At 43.4% G+C, this 18557-nt stretch overlaps 1 protein-coding gene across 2 annotated transcripts in view; it reads left to right on the forward strand.

Moving 5' to 3' along the window:
• LOC128113541 (chondroitin sulfate proteoglycan 4-like) overlaps window positions 1-18557 on the forward strand; it is an 83328-nt gene that overhangs the window by 54079 nt on the left and 10692 nt on the right. For both annotated transcript variants that reach the window (XM_052743301.1, XM_052743302.1), the window contains 2 exons: window positions 3018-3187; window positions 17958-18141. In XM_052743301.1, coding sequence (XP_052599261.1) covers window positions 3018-3187; window positions 17958-18141 — 354 coding nt within the window. The remainder of the gene's footprint in view (window positions 1-3017; window positions 3188-17957; window positions 18142-18557) is intronic.

Raw genomic sequence — 18557 nt, forward strand, 5'->3', positions numbered from 1 at the left:
ACCCTGGGTTATTATACAAATTTTAAGTGAAATAGTATATAACAACACAACTTCTGAACATTGCCATTGGCAGTTGAAAGATAGGAGACTCAGGAGGTCTCAGTGTCTCAGAGCTTACAGAAGTCTTAAGCTCTCCAGGGAGCATAGCAATTCTGACCCCAAATCTAGAGCTTGTATAATATATAATACTCCTTATGTGTAGGCCAGCATCCCAGGCTGTCTCTTATAGAATGTCAGTTCCCTGAGAAAGGGACATCAGGGTTGGTGTTTATTTTGTTTCCTAAGCATTACTGATACATTGACATGCACAACCAAAAAAATGTGCAGCGAGTTAATAGTCACAGCAATTACGTAGCAATGTTACACACTTTAATCCCTTTGGTTGGGGAAGTATTGCTACCTGGTGTAAGTTAGTAACAACCCAAAAAAAAAAATTTCAGCCTTTAAGAAATTGAATTCACATCTGGTCCATACCGTACCATTTGCACTTCCTCTGCAGCGCCTCAGACTTCGGAAGTTTCTGTGTTAGCTCCTTTGTACACTCAGCCGTGGCTTGACACTTATAAAATGTGCATGGCAAGCCAAAGTAATTATTAGAGTTCATAGAATGGGAATGTTTTAAGACTAACTATACCTTCTATGCTTTGCCAAATTTGAATATCAGTTTTTAATAGTTACTCTAAGTGAAACATTTTTTGTGAGCTAAGTAAAATTAAAACATATTTTTATTGTATTTTATTTTAATGTTTCAGATTGTCTTATTTTATTGCATACATTTTGAATACATATATAGATATGTGTGGATTTAACATGTATATATATATGTATGTATGGGAGGTGTTCGTATGTATTTAATTGACATGTGTTCTTTTACCTTCTCTGTGACTGATTCTTCAAGACGAGGTTTTGTAAGCATTTTTCACATTGAATTCTACCATAGATTTTGTTTGTTTAACTTCAGTGGTGTCATGGTGGAATATACTTTGGCCTTAGGCTGTAGATTTTTTTGTTTATCCAAATTGTACTTGGCTCTTGTTCAAGGAATGTTGGTCTCTAGTGTTGGAGAGATTAACCCAGAAAGTATTATGGTAATGCTGTAGAGGTAAGCTTCTGTGAGTCCAGAGTCAAGCAGTTCACCAACAAAGGACCAAATTCTCCTGAATCCTGCACCTCAGGTCACAAAAGAAAGAAAGGAAATGACGTCAGTGACCCATCTATCCCTTGTAGGAGGAACGGAAAGAAAGGAGAAGGGATTCGTAGTATATGCTGGAGGGTTTACTATTACACTGTATAGACATATCACATTTTCTTTCTGAAAACCTTTTAAATTACGTTTGTTTATTTGTGTGTGTGTGTGTGTGTGTGTGTGTGTGTGTGTGTGTGTGTGTGTGTGTGCCCAACAGAGTGCGTGTGGTAGGATACCAGAGTTCATTCTCCCCTTACACATATAGGGTCTAGGGATTGAATTTTGGTCCTCACGCTTGGCAGCAAGCACTCTTCCCCACTGAGCCCCACGTTTTCTGTAGCCCATCTGGTATGTGCACTCAGGCTGACTCCCTCATTTGATTATCGTGACTAGCCGTCTGATATAGAAGGAGGCTTGACAAACTGATTTCCTATCCTTTGGATAGAAAAAAAAAATGACACTTTTTAAAGAGTCCCCCTTTTACTTCCTGTCCCTTAAAGATAACCTGGGAAGTAAAGGAAGAACTGAGTTATGAAACAGGGTCACTTATAAGAAGAGTAATTGAGGCATGGAGGGGGTGTTCCAAAGAGCAGCTGAGGATGGGCAAGTTGGATATTGAGGTGGTCAGGACTATACATAATACATATAATAGGAAATTTGACAGCTGACAGAGGGAGCCCCAGTTATGACTTTATAACATTGATCGAGGGCACAGAAACAAGCCTCTCAGCCTGCCCAGTGTGACCTCTAATCTTGACCACCAGCTCTAGAAGCCAGAAAGTGGCTACAGTAAGCAGTGAGAAGAATGTATGAGGACTTCTAAGTGGCCCACGAGTGTCTTGTGCAGCGGCTAAGCTTGTGAGAGAGATCCTGAACCTGAGGCTCACCTCCCTCACCCGCAAGAACCTAGTGTTCATTTCAGAGGTTCCAGTGTTTTGAATGGCACCTCCATAATGAACAAGGACTCAGAACAGTCCTTGCAAATTTGGAAGTTATCCAGACCCAGAGCTGCCTTCTCCTTGGAATTATCAAATGCCTAATGTGGTTTTAAATATCAAATATGGTGGCCCTTCCTATCCAAGACCACAAAGGCTAAGGAAGGAGAGCAAAACTGGATGTCATTTAGGAGGCTTGGTTATTATTGCATAAATAATTATTTTATTATTATATAGCTATAATATTATAATAAATAGCTATTATTTACTAATATTATTGGATAAAACTCAAAAGTCATTTACAAAGTACCTACTCCAAGGGCTACTCTGCAGAGGACTCATGCTAAAGCCCTTTTGAGAAGGTTAGAAGAAGAAATGTGGGAAGATTCTGGTCTCAAAGAAAGCTTTGAGCAGTCAGACCTTCCATCCTATGAGGATGGTCCTTCAGTACCCAGAACCCTGACGTTCACATGGCCTTTGATGCAGGCCAGGGAGCTTCCTCATACTTACTTAGGAGGCAAGCTCCACCCTCCTAGGAACCACAGTCTCTTGGGTTCCCAGCACCACACAATCAGATCTCTCTTTACATGCCCAGGGCTGAGCCGCAGAGGCCTTGGCACGGACTCTTTTCTCTAGGGAATCAGACAGATGCCAGGCCTTGGCTGGAGGAGAAGCTCTGAGGAGCTGGTTTTTCCTGGGGTTCAGGAGCAAGTCACGTCCATGAGAAGATATCCCAGGGATCACTACCCGCCCCCTATTGTCCAGTTGTGGATAATAGCTAGCACTCCCATTCATATCGGTGCGTTCTCCAGGCAGTTCTCAGAAGTCTAGAGAGACTGTTTGAGGAGCCGGCCACCTTTGTGTGCTTTGTACTTAGATGCGTATTTGAATCTTAGGTTCCACGAAGGCACTTTCGTCTCATGCCCTGAGAGCCGTGACCAGCGATGACAAGGCAGGAAACAGAACGATAACCTTTACGGTTGTCAGTCCCCCTAGACTTGGGAGGCTGCTGAAGATGAACTCTGACAACCGCACAGAGGACGTTTCCGTTTTTACCCAACGTCTGGTGAGTCCTGACATCCCCGTCCTGACACTGAGATGGGCTGCGGGGCTGAGCAGGGAGGACCTATCATTTCCTCTCATCCTGCTGAACCAACTAGACGTGGGCCACGACACAGACAGCTCCTCATTTCATTTCAAACAGGATTCTTTGTAGGGAACGTAACATGAGAAACAGTTGCCGGAAACAGTACGCTAATTTAAACTCTGAAAGTGACAAATGAGAAAAAGTACTTGGGGCTGGGGAGATGACTCGGCAGTTATGAGCAAGTACTGCTCTTGTGGAAGACCCAAGTTCAAGTCTCACTGTCAGGTGGCTCACAACACTCTGTAACTCCAGCTCCAAGAGATCCAGCTTCTTCTCTGGGGGCTCTACCTGTACCTGCATTCACATGCATTGTACACACACACACACACACACACACACACACACACACACACACACACAATTAGAAATAAATAGCCCAATAGCTGGGTAGTGGTGGCACACGCCTTTAATCCTAGCACTTGGGAGGCAGAGAAAGGTGGATCTCTTGAGTTTGAGAGTTCGAGGCCAGCCCAGTCTACAGAGTGAGTTCCAGGACAGCCAGGGCCACACAGTGAAACCCTACCTCGAAAAACCAAAATAAATAAATAAATCTTTTTTGGGGGGGTTCTTTAAGAGGAAATCCAAAGTATGTGTATATGTATATTTATATTTAATATGTTATACTTCATTTACTGTATTATAATCGTGTGTATATGTAATTTGTATCCAGGGTGTTTTGAACTTCACTGGTACTCTGTTACCAGACCCATGGTTTACATAGCTTCCTATTGAAATGAATAAGTACTAAAAATTGTTTTGGCCTCCCAGCCAGGAATTGGGTGGAGCAGAGATGTCTGTTTCTATGTTATTTCATTTTCTAAAAGTGACATTCCCAAATAGAATTCTTTAAGCATTCCTCTGGCTTGTCATTCGTCATCCTTCTTTTGTCCTGAAATACTGAGTCTGACAATTTATTTGGTTACAGCTTTGGGCCACTAATGAATTTTTTTTAATCTCAAATCAAGTTTAGAGGAAATAGCAAGGGTTCTTAACCTTTGAGCTCTTTCTGGATGACGAGATCAGACTTGGCTTTTGCTTTTCAGTTGTCTTTGTGCGTGTGCAATTGAGGGAGTGGATCATGAGGCTAGCCTAAGCTTCCAGTGTGACACTGAAAAGAAGAAGTGTAGTGTCTGTGGTCAGCAGATTTCTCCAGGGCACAGAACTGTTGCTAGAGTTTTCCTGCCTGGCCCACAGTCAGGGCAAATCTCTCTCACCCGCCAGTCCCAAGCCGCTCAAACCCGATCAAGTAAACACAGAGACTTATATTGGTTACAAACTGTATGGCCGTGGCAGGCTTCTTGTTAACTGTTCTTACAGCTTAAATTAATCCATTTCTATTAATCTATACCTTGCCACGTGGCTTGTGGCTTACCGGTACTTTACATCTTCCTTGTCCTGATGGCGGCTGGCAGTGTCTCTGCCTCAGCCTTTCACTTTTCAGCTCTATTCTCCGCCTTGTTTCGCCTATACTTCCTGCCTAGCCAATGGCCAATCAGTGATTTATTTATTGACCAATCAGCAACACATTTGACATACAGACCATCCCACAGTACTTCCCCTTTTCTTTTCTTAAAAAGGAAGGTTTTAACCTTTATATATCTCCAAAGTCAGCTTGGTATATTTGGGAATTTGGGCGTAGCTTTTCTTACTATTTCCTGCTGGAGGGGGGCGCTGTATCTTCTGGGGAAACAAAGAAAATTTTAGGATCATGGAGTAGTCCGTGAGGCTGTATCATCTGAGCCAGTTGTCTTGAAACGGTTCTGGATGTTGGATCATCTGGGCCATGGTGTCATCGGAGACCTTTCAGGGGGTCTTGGCTGGTCAAACCTGATGTATCTTACTCTGGAACAAATCCATAGCCTCTTGCTTTCTGTGGAAACAAAAGAGACTCTTTTCTAAAGCAACATATCCTTACATCCAAATTTTGAAGTCAAAGTATCTTTAAAATATACATACTGGTTTAACTCAGCTTTCTTTATAATCAAATATCTCTCTGTAGTTAAGAATCCCAAAGACAACACAATCCAGACTCTCTGTGTAATAGTCATTTCTACGTGGCTTATTTTTTATATTAATTTTACTGTCTCTTTAAAGACTTTATTTTTTAAAACCATGTATTTGTTTCTATACTGTATATATCACCTTTTTTTGTCTCTTTTAAGCCTACGTATATTTTACACACATTTTAAACTATTACATCTGAATCTGTCTTATTGTGAATCTGTTGCTTTAAGCTGCAGCTGCTGTGGCTGCTGGCTCCGCCCACCTCAGCTTCCCAACATGGCGGCAGTATGCTTACCGCCAGCTCTGGGAGCCATCGTGGGTCTATGCTTTTATCCAAGTAGCGTGTAGCCCAGAAACCTCTTTTTTTGTTTTGTACTAGCAAAGGCTAAATCCACAATGTAGCTTAATGTGCCACTTGTTGAGGCCTCATTCCCGCCATACTGCAGGTCGAGCGCGCACGCCAGCAACCCGCCAGTAGCTCAAACCGGCAGCTGCCGCTCATTTGAGAGAGACAATTAGGAACTGTTTTTAGCTCCGTTTTAGAATCTTTTTTTTTTAGGTTTTAGGTGGAAACTCTTGCCCCACGTTGGGCGCCATTTGTTGCTAGAGTTTTCCTGCCTGGCCCACAGTCAGGGCAAATCTCTCTCACCCGCCAGTCCCAAGCCGCTCAAACCCGATCAAGTAAACACAGAGACTTATATTGGTTACAAACTGTATGGCCGTGGCAGGCTTCTTGTTAACTGTTCTTACAGCTTAAATTAATCCATTTCTATTAATCTATACCTTGCCACGTGGCTTGTGGCTTACCGGTACTTTACATCTTCCTTGTCCTGATGGCGGCTGGCAGTGTCTCTGCCTCAGCCTTTCACTTTTCAGCTCTATTCTCCGCCTTGTTTCGCCTATACTTCCTGCCTAGCCAATGGCCAATCAGTGATTTATTTATTGACCAATCAGCAACACATTTGACATACAGACCATCCCACAGTACAGAACAAACACCTAGAATGAAAACCCCATTGTGTAAGGGAATTAAGATGTGCCCAGAAGCATCAAAACATGCCTACGGCCAGTTCGCCTTCTGAATACTAACAAGAATGATATTATTCCTATAAGAGTATATTGCCTCTAGCTCCAGTTCTTATAAAAAAATAACTGTGGTCATTTTAAGTATTATTTTCAGCAGCTTTTGATAGCGAATATGTGGGATTTTAGAATAATATCAATATGATCTACATAAGTGTTAGAGAATATGGTAGCTAGAATTAAGTAGCTTTTGCTGCAATCACAATAAACCCCCAAGTCCCAGTGGTTTTATTATAACGAAAAGGTTCTCCTCACTTGCATCGTACGGCAGCTGTGGGGTGGCTCTGGAAATCTGCTGTCCACATATGTCTTCATTGTTTCAGGATCTAGCGAATGGAACAGCCTCGCTTGCTCTAGTCACTGTGCTGACAGAAGCAAAGGGCAGCGCGATGGTGGGACATGGGGATAACTTTGCAGCCTATGCTCTAGAATGTCATTTGTAGTTACATTTCATTGGCCAAAGAAGGCCACATGAGGTAGCCCGCTCTCAGTGTGCTGGATAAGCACAGAGAGGAGGCACTGAATGTTTGGAACAATGGTCTAACCACCATAGTGCACTAAGATACTAACTAAAAACTATGTATATGACTGAAAGCCAGAGTATATTTTTTCTCCAGAAACAAATTACCTTTACAATAGAACACATTTGTAAATAAGAAATTAATGCATCAAGCCAAATATAAGGTCCTGGGCAAGCCAAGTCTTGATTGAATAAAATCCAGTTACTTTCAGACTGTAATGTCTTCCCTGCCCTTTCTAATTCTTTCTGCCTTTGTGAACAGATAGTTGGTATCCAGGAAACCCTGTCATCCATGACAAGTGTGAGCCAGAGCAAGAGAAGTGTCGTGTGGGAGCTCAGAGCTGCACAGGGGTGTCTGAGACTGTTTCTCCCTGTGGACACAGGGGCGGGCTACAGGGTAGAAACAACCTATGCCATTCCACAGATCAGGGGACAGAGAGAGGAGCTGTATCAAATAGAACACGGGCAGTGTTTGGCTCTTCCTTCCCATGGTGCTTTCCTTGGGTGAACATGCACCTGCCATTCCAGAGGTCTGGTTGTATACTAAGACTCGAAGGACAAAAAAGAAATTGTTGTATCATCAGTAGGGTTTTATAGAAAGTCTGTGTCTGGCTGTGTACACAAGGCACACACCTGATGAAATAATTCCTTTCTCCCTAAAACATCATCTCAGATATGTCTATCATTCGTCGAATTTCCACCCACCAGCTATCTGGTGCCTTTGTTGTGTGGTATGCGGAGAGTTTATCGTTTAGGTATCAGAGACTTACTGGTGACTGCTTGTGACTGGGCAGAAGTTCCTTGGCACAAACCCAGGAGAGCTAGGTTACCCTTCTGACGCAGGGCAAATCACACAGCTGTTAAACCTATGTTTTGTTATATTTAAGAGTCATAGCAATGATCATTGAAACTGCATTCATATACATCATGTACGAAGCACTTTTTATAGCCTACCATTGTATTATTCCTCTCCGCCTGCAGACTCAGACATACAGCACCTGTGTTCACACAGCCTGCTGATAGCAGAGCCAGGGCTCTGGATTCTAGGTCAGGCTCCTATGAATTAGCCATGGCTTTCTCCCGGGTGGTTAAATGTGGATAAGATAGTAACAGATGTAAAATGCATAGCGTGTTCCCCACACTTAACTGAGGTTCATTGAGATGGAGAGCATTCTTCTAATGATCAGGAGAGATGCATGCTAGAAACATTGTATTACTTATGCATCCTAGGGGTATCAGGCCCACCCAAAGGCCATATACATATAAAGTCGGGAAGCACACAGAGAAAGAGAGAACTCAAGGGCCAATGCTTCCATTGGATCCAGTGCTGTCCAAGCACCTTTTCCAAGTGGAGGTTGAGTGGGTAACTTTAAATCAGATAGGAATATGTTCTAGGAGGCCACATGGTGACTTCGAGGTGGTCATGTGACCTACCTGCATGGTTCAGGTGGGGTATGAGGATCAGTGGGGTCAGTCACACAGGCTACATTAGCTGTCCTTTAGGGAGGTGATTACCACAGAGCAGTTGCTTAAAGTGGCTGCCTGGATAGACCACACTGGAGAATTTGAATGAAGAGCTCTGCAAACTGGCGTCAAAATGACTGAGAAAGTCCAGCTGCTATTCAAGATGGATGGGGAGGTGACCGGACATCCTAGGGGTTGCAAACACTAATTAGATGGTGGCTAAGGCAGATTAGCTTTCTGTTCTTGGATATGTGAAAAGTCCCTTTCTACTCCTCAAATTTAAAAGGTGAGTTTCCCAGGGGGAGGCAATTGTCTGCTACACTGGAACTGGCTGGTGTTTGCCCTGATGTGCTACAGTCATTTAATGAATGGAAATAAGGTCATCAGAGGAGAGTGACATTTGCCTCACCTTATGGCCCACTTCTTCTTTCCTTTAAGTTCCCGGTGTTCTCAAACACATTCCCCTCAGGGATGATGAGAGGAGAGAGCTAAGAAAATGGAAGAGAGCTCAGGCGGGAGGAACAAGGAGACCTGAGGATGGGAATCTCCAAGGGCTGCCCCGTGACAGTCATGACAGTTGGAGCAAGAGGGTGTGGTGGGAGGGGAGGAGCAGCCGAGAGCTACTGCAGAGACATTTCAGGGGCGTACAGGGTTAACTCTCTATGCCTGTCACTCTGAAGACCTTGTCTCTCCACCTCAACCGTCGTAAAGAAGTCAATAATATGCTTTCTAAAGGAGAAGAGAATACAAAGGAAACCCTGGAGGAATATATATATGAACTCTGGTTCTTTCAGGGTCATAGCTTATTTTGATGTTTCAGTGTGCATCTTGTTTTCTGAAACACACATGCGCATGTGTGCACACGTGCATACATACACACACACACACACACACACACACGCACACACACACACGCACACACACACATGCTCACCGGCTTTCCGATGGTGTGACACAATATGTGTGAAGAGTCACCTTAGAGGGGAACAGGTTTCCTTTGGCTCATAGATCCTGAGGCTCCAGTCCATTGTCAGCTGGCACTTGCACTGGGGCTTGTGAGATGCACAAGGTAGAGAAATGCTCACGTCCTGCAGGTCTGGAAGCAAAGAGAGAGAGAGAGGAAGGGGTATAGGGGCAAAGGTTGCAATATCCCCTTTAAGGGCACAGGGGCAAAGGTTGCAATGTCCCCTTTAAGGGCACATCCCGATCACCGGACTTACTTAATGATCTCTCTTCCTCTTCAAGGTTCCACCCCTTCGCCCCAATAGCACCAAAGCCAGGGAACAAAACCTTTAACACACGGGTCTTTGGGGGACATTTCAGATACAAACTATAGTGCATGCTTTGACGAAAAAGCAAGATCAGAGAACAATACAATGTTCAACTGATATCAAGACAGAAAGAAGCGTCATCCATTCATACAGTAAACAGTCACTTATCTGAACGCATTCCAGGGATAGGGAGATGGCACAGGGGTAAGAGCACTGGCTGTGCAAGCGTGAGGACCCGGGTTCAGATCCCCAGCACCCACATAAAAGGCTGGGTATGGCTGAATGTTCCTGTAACCCCAGCATTGAGAAGGTAGAGACAGTGACCCCCGGGAGTTCATTGTCAGCAAGCCTAGCCAAATGGCAGGCCTTGGTTCAGTGAGAGACCTGTCTGAAGGCGATGATGTGGAGAGTGAGAGAGGAAGACGTGGGACATCCTGCTCTGACCTCTGCGTGCATAAGCGTGGGTTAAAGCGTGTGCATACTCATGTGCGTGCAAACACACACAAACACACGTACGCGCACACCGTACACCACATACCCACATTAAAACTGAAAGCATTCCAATCCGGGTTAGTTTATATGTTCAGAAATGAACTTTTTTTTTTTTCTTGTGACTTGAGAAATGGAAGAAGCTCACCTTCCTGCTTTGTCCCCTCCATGCACCAATTCCTTTTCCACGTGCAATGGTGGATAGGCTTTGGCACAGCCTAAAGTTTATAGTCTCTATCAAACGGCACCCTGCTCAGTTCCCAGACATCTTAGAATACCTCAGATTTACCACCTAGCAGCTTTAGAACATTTGGAAAGTAGAAATGGTGGTGACCGGCAATGGAGGTGGAGGGGACGACAGAAAACATGTCACTTGGACTGGGATCTGCTTAGTGGATACAGCAACCCTGCCTCAGGCTCTGTGTTAATGGAGTGGGAAACTTTCCACCGAAATCCCCCATGAGGATCCCGATTAGCACATACCTGCCTTCATCAGGCCTCTTCAATGTAGTGGGTTAAAAAAAAAAAAAAGGTAGTACTCAAGAAGTAATTTCAATTACATAAAAAGTTCAGAGCTGTTTAGCCCTGTGTAGCTTACCAAATGGCTAATTACTACTCCACTTCCTAGATCAGCTTTTCTACTCACATTCTAGCCAAGTGACCTGCCAAGTGTTCAAAAAGGACATTGTGGGCAGTTGATGGCTGAGTGTTCTTTCACCCCTTCCTTCAACCGAAGGAATTAATTTGTCCTTGGCTCTCTACCTGCCAGGGGTGTGTGGTGAGATTAAACTGCGTCGTTTGTGTCTAAAGCACATAGTTTCTTTGCTTGCGATGGATAAACAGAAATAACCATTTTTTATGCGTGCTCGTGGGGAAAAAATAGCGTCTGAAAAATCTTGACTGCCTTATGCTTAATATACTTTGGCAAAATAATTGCAAGGAAATATTTGTGATGCCATCGCCCACCATTATTTTCTTAGCCCAGAATAAATTCACTATGTTTTCAATCCATGTCATGTCTGCTTACCAAGATAAGCAAGTGGCCCGCCTTGTTTTTCAGCATCGAATCCTAAGGGGGTAAAGCTAACCCACAGATGCTTTTGCAAAAAATCACGTGTCCTGAAGAATTAAACATAGACATCCACAGAGAAGACAACCATCAGACTCAAAGTGCATGACAGCTCTCTTACAAATTTGGAGATGATACTGTCCCTTTCCAAGAACCCGTGAACAAAGTAACCCTCAAATTCCACAAAACACGCTGATGGCTTCCAAGTCCCGCTCACAGCTAATTGAGTGATTTTCATTCCACCGCTTGTTGCGATCATTTAGAGTCATTAAGACAGCAAAGTGTTCTGGCTTTGAGGTTTATGACAGCCAGCCTCTTTCCTTCCCCACCAAGTCAGTAATTGCATCTCGGCTGTTGTACTCTTGTGGGCAGGGTGCCATGTCTTGGGCTGTGCTGCTCCGGCATCAGAGATAACAGTTTTCCAGGACCACATGGAGAAAATTACAAAGCTATCCTTTTCAAATACTAATTTTGTCCAATTACTCCTTCTTCCAAAATCTGGACTTATTGCTTTCATAGTACGTATATATTTTAGAGAACTATAGACACATTTCCCAAAGGCTGTAAATTCATTTATTGTAATTTATTGGAGAGTAAAATCAGCTTAATGTCTTATTAGGCTTTTGTCTTCGGATCTGCTGAGTAGGGAGGGACCAGTCCTCCTGTCATCCATGCTCCTGCCTCACCCATCCTGTGCCTCCTTGGGCTCACTGGTTTAGTGGCAACCAGCCTCCCTTGTCAATGTCGTTTTCCATCAGTATTTTTCTCTCAGTGATTTTGTTCAGCATTATACTTCGCTGGAATATGTGGAGAGTGTTTTTCCATATGTAGTGGGTTTTTTTTTTGTATTGTCACTTAGCCACCAATTCATTGTTCAAACTTAAGATTGACTGACAGATCTTGGCCCAATGGCTTTGAATAGTCAAAAATGTTCTGTTAGAATGGCTGGCTCTTTCTACGTAAAGGCAGACAGCGCTCACTCCCATTTTAGTGAGGAGGGCTTATTCCCTCTCCTTGTTGTCAGTTCCCATGACCACACAGGGTGGCTTTGCTGCTTAGTTTTGTCAACTTGCCACAAACGGAAAACTAACCCCTAAAAAGAGGGAAGCTCGGTTGAGAAAATGCCTCCATGACATCGGGCTCTAGGTAGGCTGTAGGTATTTTTTGATTGGAAATTGATGTGGGATGGATGACCCGGCCACTATGGGTGGTGTCACCATGGGGCAGGTGATGTAGGGTTGTATGCAAGCTGAGCGACCGTGGGAAGCAAGCGAGTCAGTTCCTGGCTTGAGCTCCTACCCTGGTTTCCCTTGATGACAGACTGTGACACCGAAGTGTAAGCCAGATAATCCCTTTGGGACATGGAAGTGTAAACCGAATAGACGCTTTGTCCCCCCAAGTTACTTTTGGTCATATTTTATCACAACAACAGAAAGCAAACTAGAACAGTGACTAAAAGCATTAGAAATGTCTTCTTTCACAACTATGGTGCCCAGAGTCTGAACTCCAATCCACTGGGCCTAAACCCTAAATGTTCTTGGAGCGTATTCCCTCTCCACCAGGGAGACCACCATCACGGCTGTAGAGAACAGCTGGGCACAAACATGGCAACTGATCAGAAAACCCGGCAGCACAGGGTGTCCATGACTGCAGAATTACCAGGAGACAGGCTGTTATAAAGTGAGGCTGACTCTCCTTAGCAGGAATGCACAGAAAGAGCATTCATTCCTGAATGATACCACTTAGGAATCTCTACTAGAGATTGGCAACAGACTACTGCACCCAAATAATTGTCGATGAGTTGTGGTTCATGACCCTGAATGACTGGATTGGTCTCTCAGCAATCTACTAGAAAGGCTCCAGAAGTATGTCTATAACTATCTTTAACTTTTGCTTTCTCTCACAGAAAGGATTAAATCCTCATTTAAATAGAAGAGTCTTGAGGGCCTCATGCCACTCTAAGTATGTAGATCTTCAATAAAATGACCAAATGAGGCCACACAAAAGTTTATAATTATGAAAGAACAGAAGATAGAATTGGGTGTCCTGATTTAGTTATGTACAAGTAGAGTAGCCGCTGACAATAACAGGCCTGAGTCTCTGGAACTTGTGAATGAATGTTCCCTTTCATGGAAGACTTTGCAGGTGCAGTTAATAGTTACAGGATTGGAAGAGTGGCCTGGATCATCTAGGTGGGCCTTAAGTGCAGTCACGTGTGTCTTTTCAAGAGGGCGGCAGAAGGAGATTTACATAGACAGATGAAAAATAGGCAGCTGACTGACAGGGAAAAATAGGATATAGATATGATAGGACGTCAGGCCAGACAACGAAGTGGCATTTGTTTGTTCTGGTCATACTTTCAACTGAGTCTCCTAGAATTACTGGGCTCCTAGAATTTCAGAACACATCTTCTGAATATATAAGCCAGACAATCCAGGCTCTGGTCCCAGCTCTGATATCAACTAGCCTTGTTTATTTGTCATTTGTCTCATCAATGTGACAGAGTGCCTGGCAGAAAACTGAGGAAAGAAGGGTTTCTTTGGACTTACAGTTCCTGGGGAAACAGTCCATCATGACGAGGAAGTCACTGTGTACAGAGTCAGGAAGCAGAGAGAAATGAAATGCCGGTGCCCAGAGTACTTCCTGCTTTCTCTGTACCCCAGCCCAGGAAATGGTGCTACTTCCTGCTTTCTCTGTACCCCAGCCCAGGAAATGGTGCTACTTCCTGCTTTCTCTGTACCCCAGCCCAGGAAATGGTGCTACCAACACTAGGTGGGTCTTCCACCTCAATTAACCTAATCTAGAAAATCCCTGTCGGACACTCCCAGAGATTTATCTCCGTGGTGATTCCAAAGCCCATCAAATTGCAGTTGAGATTAACTATCACACCCTAAGTTGGGGCAAGGGCAGAGACCTCCAGATGCTCATCTTTCTAACTTTCCCAGAAGCCTCTCAGCTGTAAACTGTAGCCTCCTCATAGAAAGCCCAGTAAGATCTGAGAGCCAAATCTCTCTCCCTAGCATTTGACTATTCTTGGAGATTACATAGAAATCAAGGATATGAGATAGAAATTTGATCCCAGAAATCCAAAGTATGCTTTATTATCTTCCCTTTAAATAAAAGCTACCTGTGGAGAGTTTTAAGATTTGGAACCAATGCTGGAGGAAGGAGTCATTTCTTCAGTGGTAAGTTGTCCATTATCTAGTAAGCAGCCCCCAAACTGGGCTCATGCAAACAGCCATAAATTGAGTCCCCCCCCCCCTCTCTTTCTCTCTCTCTCTCTCTCTCTCTCTCTCTCTCTCTCTCTCTCTCTCTCTCTCTCTCTCTCACACACACACACACACACACACACACACACACACACACATACACACACACACACACACACACACACACACACACACACACACACTCACATCTCTCAAAGTAAGAGGGAGAGAGATTTGTTGGGCAGATGAACAAATTCACTGGGAGTGGAAGAGAGATGATGATAGGGCAAATGTGATCAAAATACATTATATGCATGTGCAAAATTGTCAGAAAATACGTTTGAAAGGTTTGGAAGTATATACACTCATTCACAAGTGACACTGAATTATAGCCTTGTTAAAAGTCTTAGAAAGGACTACATTGGGGGTCATGGGGAGATGGAGATGGGAATTGGGAGGGTGGGGACAGACCAGCACATCAGCACAGGAGATGGTGGCCACTTCCTGTCTTCAGTGTGCAAGGCTTTTGTGGGTTGGTTCCTTCATCCTGCCTGTGTTGGTCATCATAAAAGGGAATGTTGTCTCCTTCCTAAAGCAGACAAAACAATGAAAATTACTCAATGTATTAAGCTTTGTATTTGGAAATAAGTTGTGGAATAATTACAAAAAGTATAAAGAGTTCACATGTTCTATTCCTCCACATTCCCAAAATTTTAGCATTTAACAAGACTTATTATCTTTTCACACACATGTTTTCTCAGCACACATTTCTAAAATTAAGACAAGTTTCTTATATAATCACAGTATAATTTTCAAATTTATAAAATTGACATTTGTTCCAATGTCAATATGCAATTTAGATGTCATGTTAAACTTTCCCAAATTGTTGCAATAAATGTGCTAAATAGGAAAGGGGAAATTACCCACAATATAGAAAACATAGCATTTAGCTGACATGTGTCTTTAGTGTCCTTTAATTTGGAACCATTCCTTAGTTATTAATATAGTGCCTTTTATGACCTTATTGTTAAAATAATTTATGACAATTATTTTATGTGTTTGTAAGTGTGTGTGTGTGTGTGTGTGTGTGTGTGTGTGTGTGTGTGTGTGTGTGTGTATCACACGACAACTTGTGAGGGTTAGTTCTCTCTTTCCACCTTGTGGGTTCCGGGGAAGGAATCAGATCATCGTCCGGCTTGGTGACCAAGTGCCTTAACCAGATGGACCATTTTGCCAGCCCAACTTTGCCATCTTTTAAGAATATAGGACAGTTCTCTGTAGAGTGTTCCTCAGTTGGATTATAATTTGATGTTTTACCTAATTTTTCCTTTTGATCACATTTAGAGTGTATATCCTGGACATGGATTCAGGTTGTGTATCCTGGGCATGGTTCAGGTTGTGCATCTTGGCCATGGATTCAGACTCTGCATTCTGGGCAGGAATACCAAGAGAGCTGTGTGGTGATATTGTGTCCCCCAATTTTTTGTGCACCTTAAGAAATTTATCTGGGGTCAGAGAACAGAACAGCCACTAGATAGACATAAAGGCCAGAAAATGGTGGCACACACACCTTTAATCCTAGCTTTCTGGAGGCAGAGATCCATCCAGATCTCTGTGAGTTCAAAGCCACACTGAAAACAGCCAGGCATGGTGACACATGCTTTTAATCCCAGGAAGTGATGGCAGGAAGCAGAAAGGTATATAAGGCGTGAGGACCAGAAATAGAGCTGGTTAAGCTTTTAGGCTTTTGAGCTACAGTTCAGCTGAGACCCATTCTGGATGAGGACTCAGAGGCTTCCAGTCTGAGGAAACAGGATCAATCAGCTGAGGAATTGGTGAGGTGAGGTAGCTGTGGCTTGTTCTGCTTCTCTGATCTTCCAGCATTCACCCCAATACCTGGCTCTGGGTTTGATTTTATTAATAAGACCTTTTAAGATTCGTGCTACAGAGCTGCTGGGTCATCTCAGAGCTTCCTACCCGATGCTCACTTGGTCCTGAGGTTGGGGATATTGTCTATATTCATCATGCCAGCCATCTCCCTGGGTTTCCGGTTTCTCTACTTTCAGGGAATGATCCTGTCTTGTGACTAGTAAGCGTCCCATGAGGACATGCACTGTAACCATTTACATATCCTGTGTGTCACCACTCTTTAGCCTGTAGTTTTAATAATCATTTTAGGATTCTTACCTGAATTGTTATGGCTGTTAGTTTCCAAGTGATAATTTTCCTGCTTCACTTATCCATTGAGATTCCACACTGTTGGCTTTCTGATGACTCTTTTTTTAAGATGGAAGGTGGCTGGACAAATCTAAATGGATAGGAAATAAAAACCCACCACCCTCCTCTCCTCAGTCCCAGAGTCCAGGTACTTCAGTGGTTTATTCATATATACTCCACACTGTGGAGATCCACACTTATCCATAGTTGTTCTGAAGGTCATTTGGGTTTTGGTGACGAAATTCCTAGCCCTCTGTAAGCATCTTGCTCCCACAGGTTTACCTCACAATTCATCTCATAGAAGCTTGGTTTCAGTCTCTCTAGGCCTCCTCCCAATCTCTCTCTCTCTCTCTCTGTCTCTCTCTCTCTGTCTCTCTGTCTCTGTCTGTCTGTCTGTCTCTCTCTCTCTCTCTCTCTCTCTCTCTCACACACACACACACACACACACACACACACACACGGGACTTACAGATGAGAAATATAAAATGTGAGGGATGGACTTCTAAAGGTCTTGACTCAGGCAATACAACTGTGTGTATGTGGGGAGGGGGGAGTTGTTTGTTTGTTTTGTCCTGTCTTTGTTTTTGCTTTTTTTTTTTTTATCAGATTGTTAGAGAAATTTGGACTCTGGCTGCCTATTTGCTAATGTGAATTAGCTTATTTTTTTAATTTTTTTTTATTTTATGTACATTGGTGTTTTGTCTACATGTATGTCTATGTGAGAGAGTCTGATCCCATGGAACAGGGGTTACAGACAGTTGTGAGCTTCCATGTGGTTGCTGGGAATTGAACCCTGGTCCTCTGGAAGAGCAGCCAGTGCTCCTAACTGCTGAGCCAGATCTCCAGTCCCCAGTGAATTAGTTATTTTTAATGCTGATAGTGGTGGTCACCCTTTTGGAAGTCACATCGTATGAATACTTCCTGAAGTGTTTACAGATGAGATTGTGTAGTGTCTAGAATTTGATCACAAATAGTCTGTTGGACAGAAAGTAGGCAGTGCCATCCACAAAAAAAAAAAAAAGACTTGTTATATGAGCTGATAATGCCTGGTGTTGTCTGTCAAGTAAGAGGGTTTAGTAGTATACTGTTTCCATAGGAAAGGCACTCCAGGGCATGGTCATCTCAAGTCACCTGCTTCTCTTTCATGACTCCATCAAGTTTGAAGTAGAATCTCCTAGCTGTGAAAAGGAAATTTTTCACATGTTTCACCCTGTTTTTCATTTTTTTTCCTTTAAACAAATACATGGAATAATTTGAGCATGAATATAGTAAGCCCTAAAAAGAGCATGTCTCCTCCAGTTAGAATGTGTGTTGGTCCTTGTATCCCAGCAGCTGGTTGCTAACTGTTCTTCCTTCTGACCAGGTCAGTGAAGGGCTGATCCTATACCAGCATGTGGATCTCGAGAACACAGGGTGGGCATCAGAAGACTCCTTCACATTCACAGCATCCTCCCCTCCTGCAGCATTGGGTCCAGAGGATTTCCGGATTACCATTTCATATGAAGCCAACGAGTCGGGCCGACAAAGCCGGCTGCTTGCAAATACAGGTACTGCCTCTGTTAATCCCACTGGTTGAGAATAAGACCACTACCACAATTTAAAGCCAAATTTGAAGCAAGCCTTAATTAAATACTGGCCAGGTGGATAGGCCAGGTCCTTACCTAGGTTCCTGGGAAATGGCCCTGAATCAGGTTTTGCAAGGGCTTAAGAAGGAAAACCCATAATTCATTGCATTTCCCATCAGGTCCAATCAGGGGTAAGAATACATCCTGACATATTTCCTGTCTAGGTACCTCCCACCCACATGTGATCAAGCACATCCGGTACAGATGGGTCAAACAAACTTGTTTAGGGGAGTGAAAACATGGCTTGTTATTCTCATAAATAATAACCTCCAGCATTTCAGGCACTATGTGTCCTTGGGCAAGGGGCTTGCAGATGAGAGGCGTTTTTGTTTCATGGC

The sequence above is a fragment of the Peromyscus californicus genome, unplaced genomic scaffold (genome assembly GCF_007827085.1).
Source record: "Peromyscus californicus insignis strain IS unplaced genomic scaffold, ASM782708v3 Scaffold_18__1_contigs__length_77618521, whole genome shotgun sequence".
NCBI lineage: Eukaryota > Metazoa > Chordata > Mammalia > Rodentia > Cricetidae > Peromyscus > Peromyscus californicus.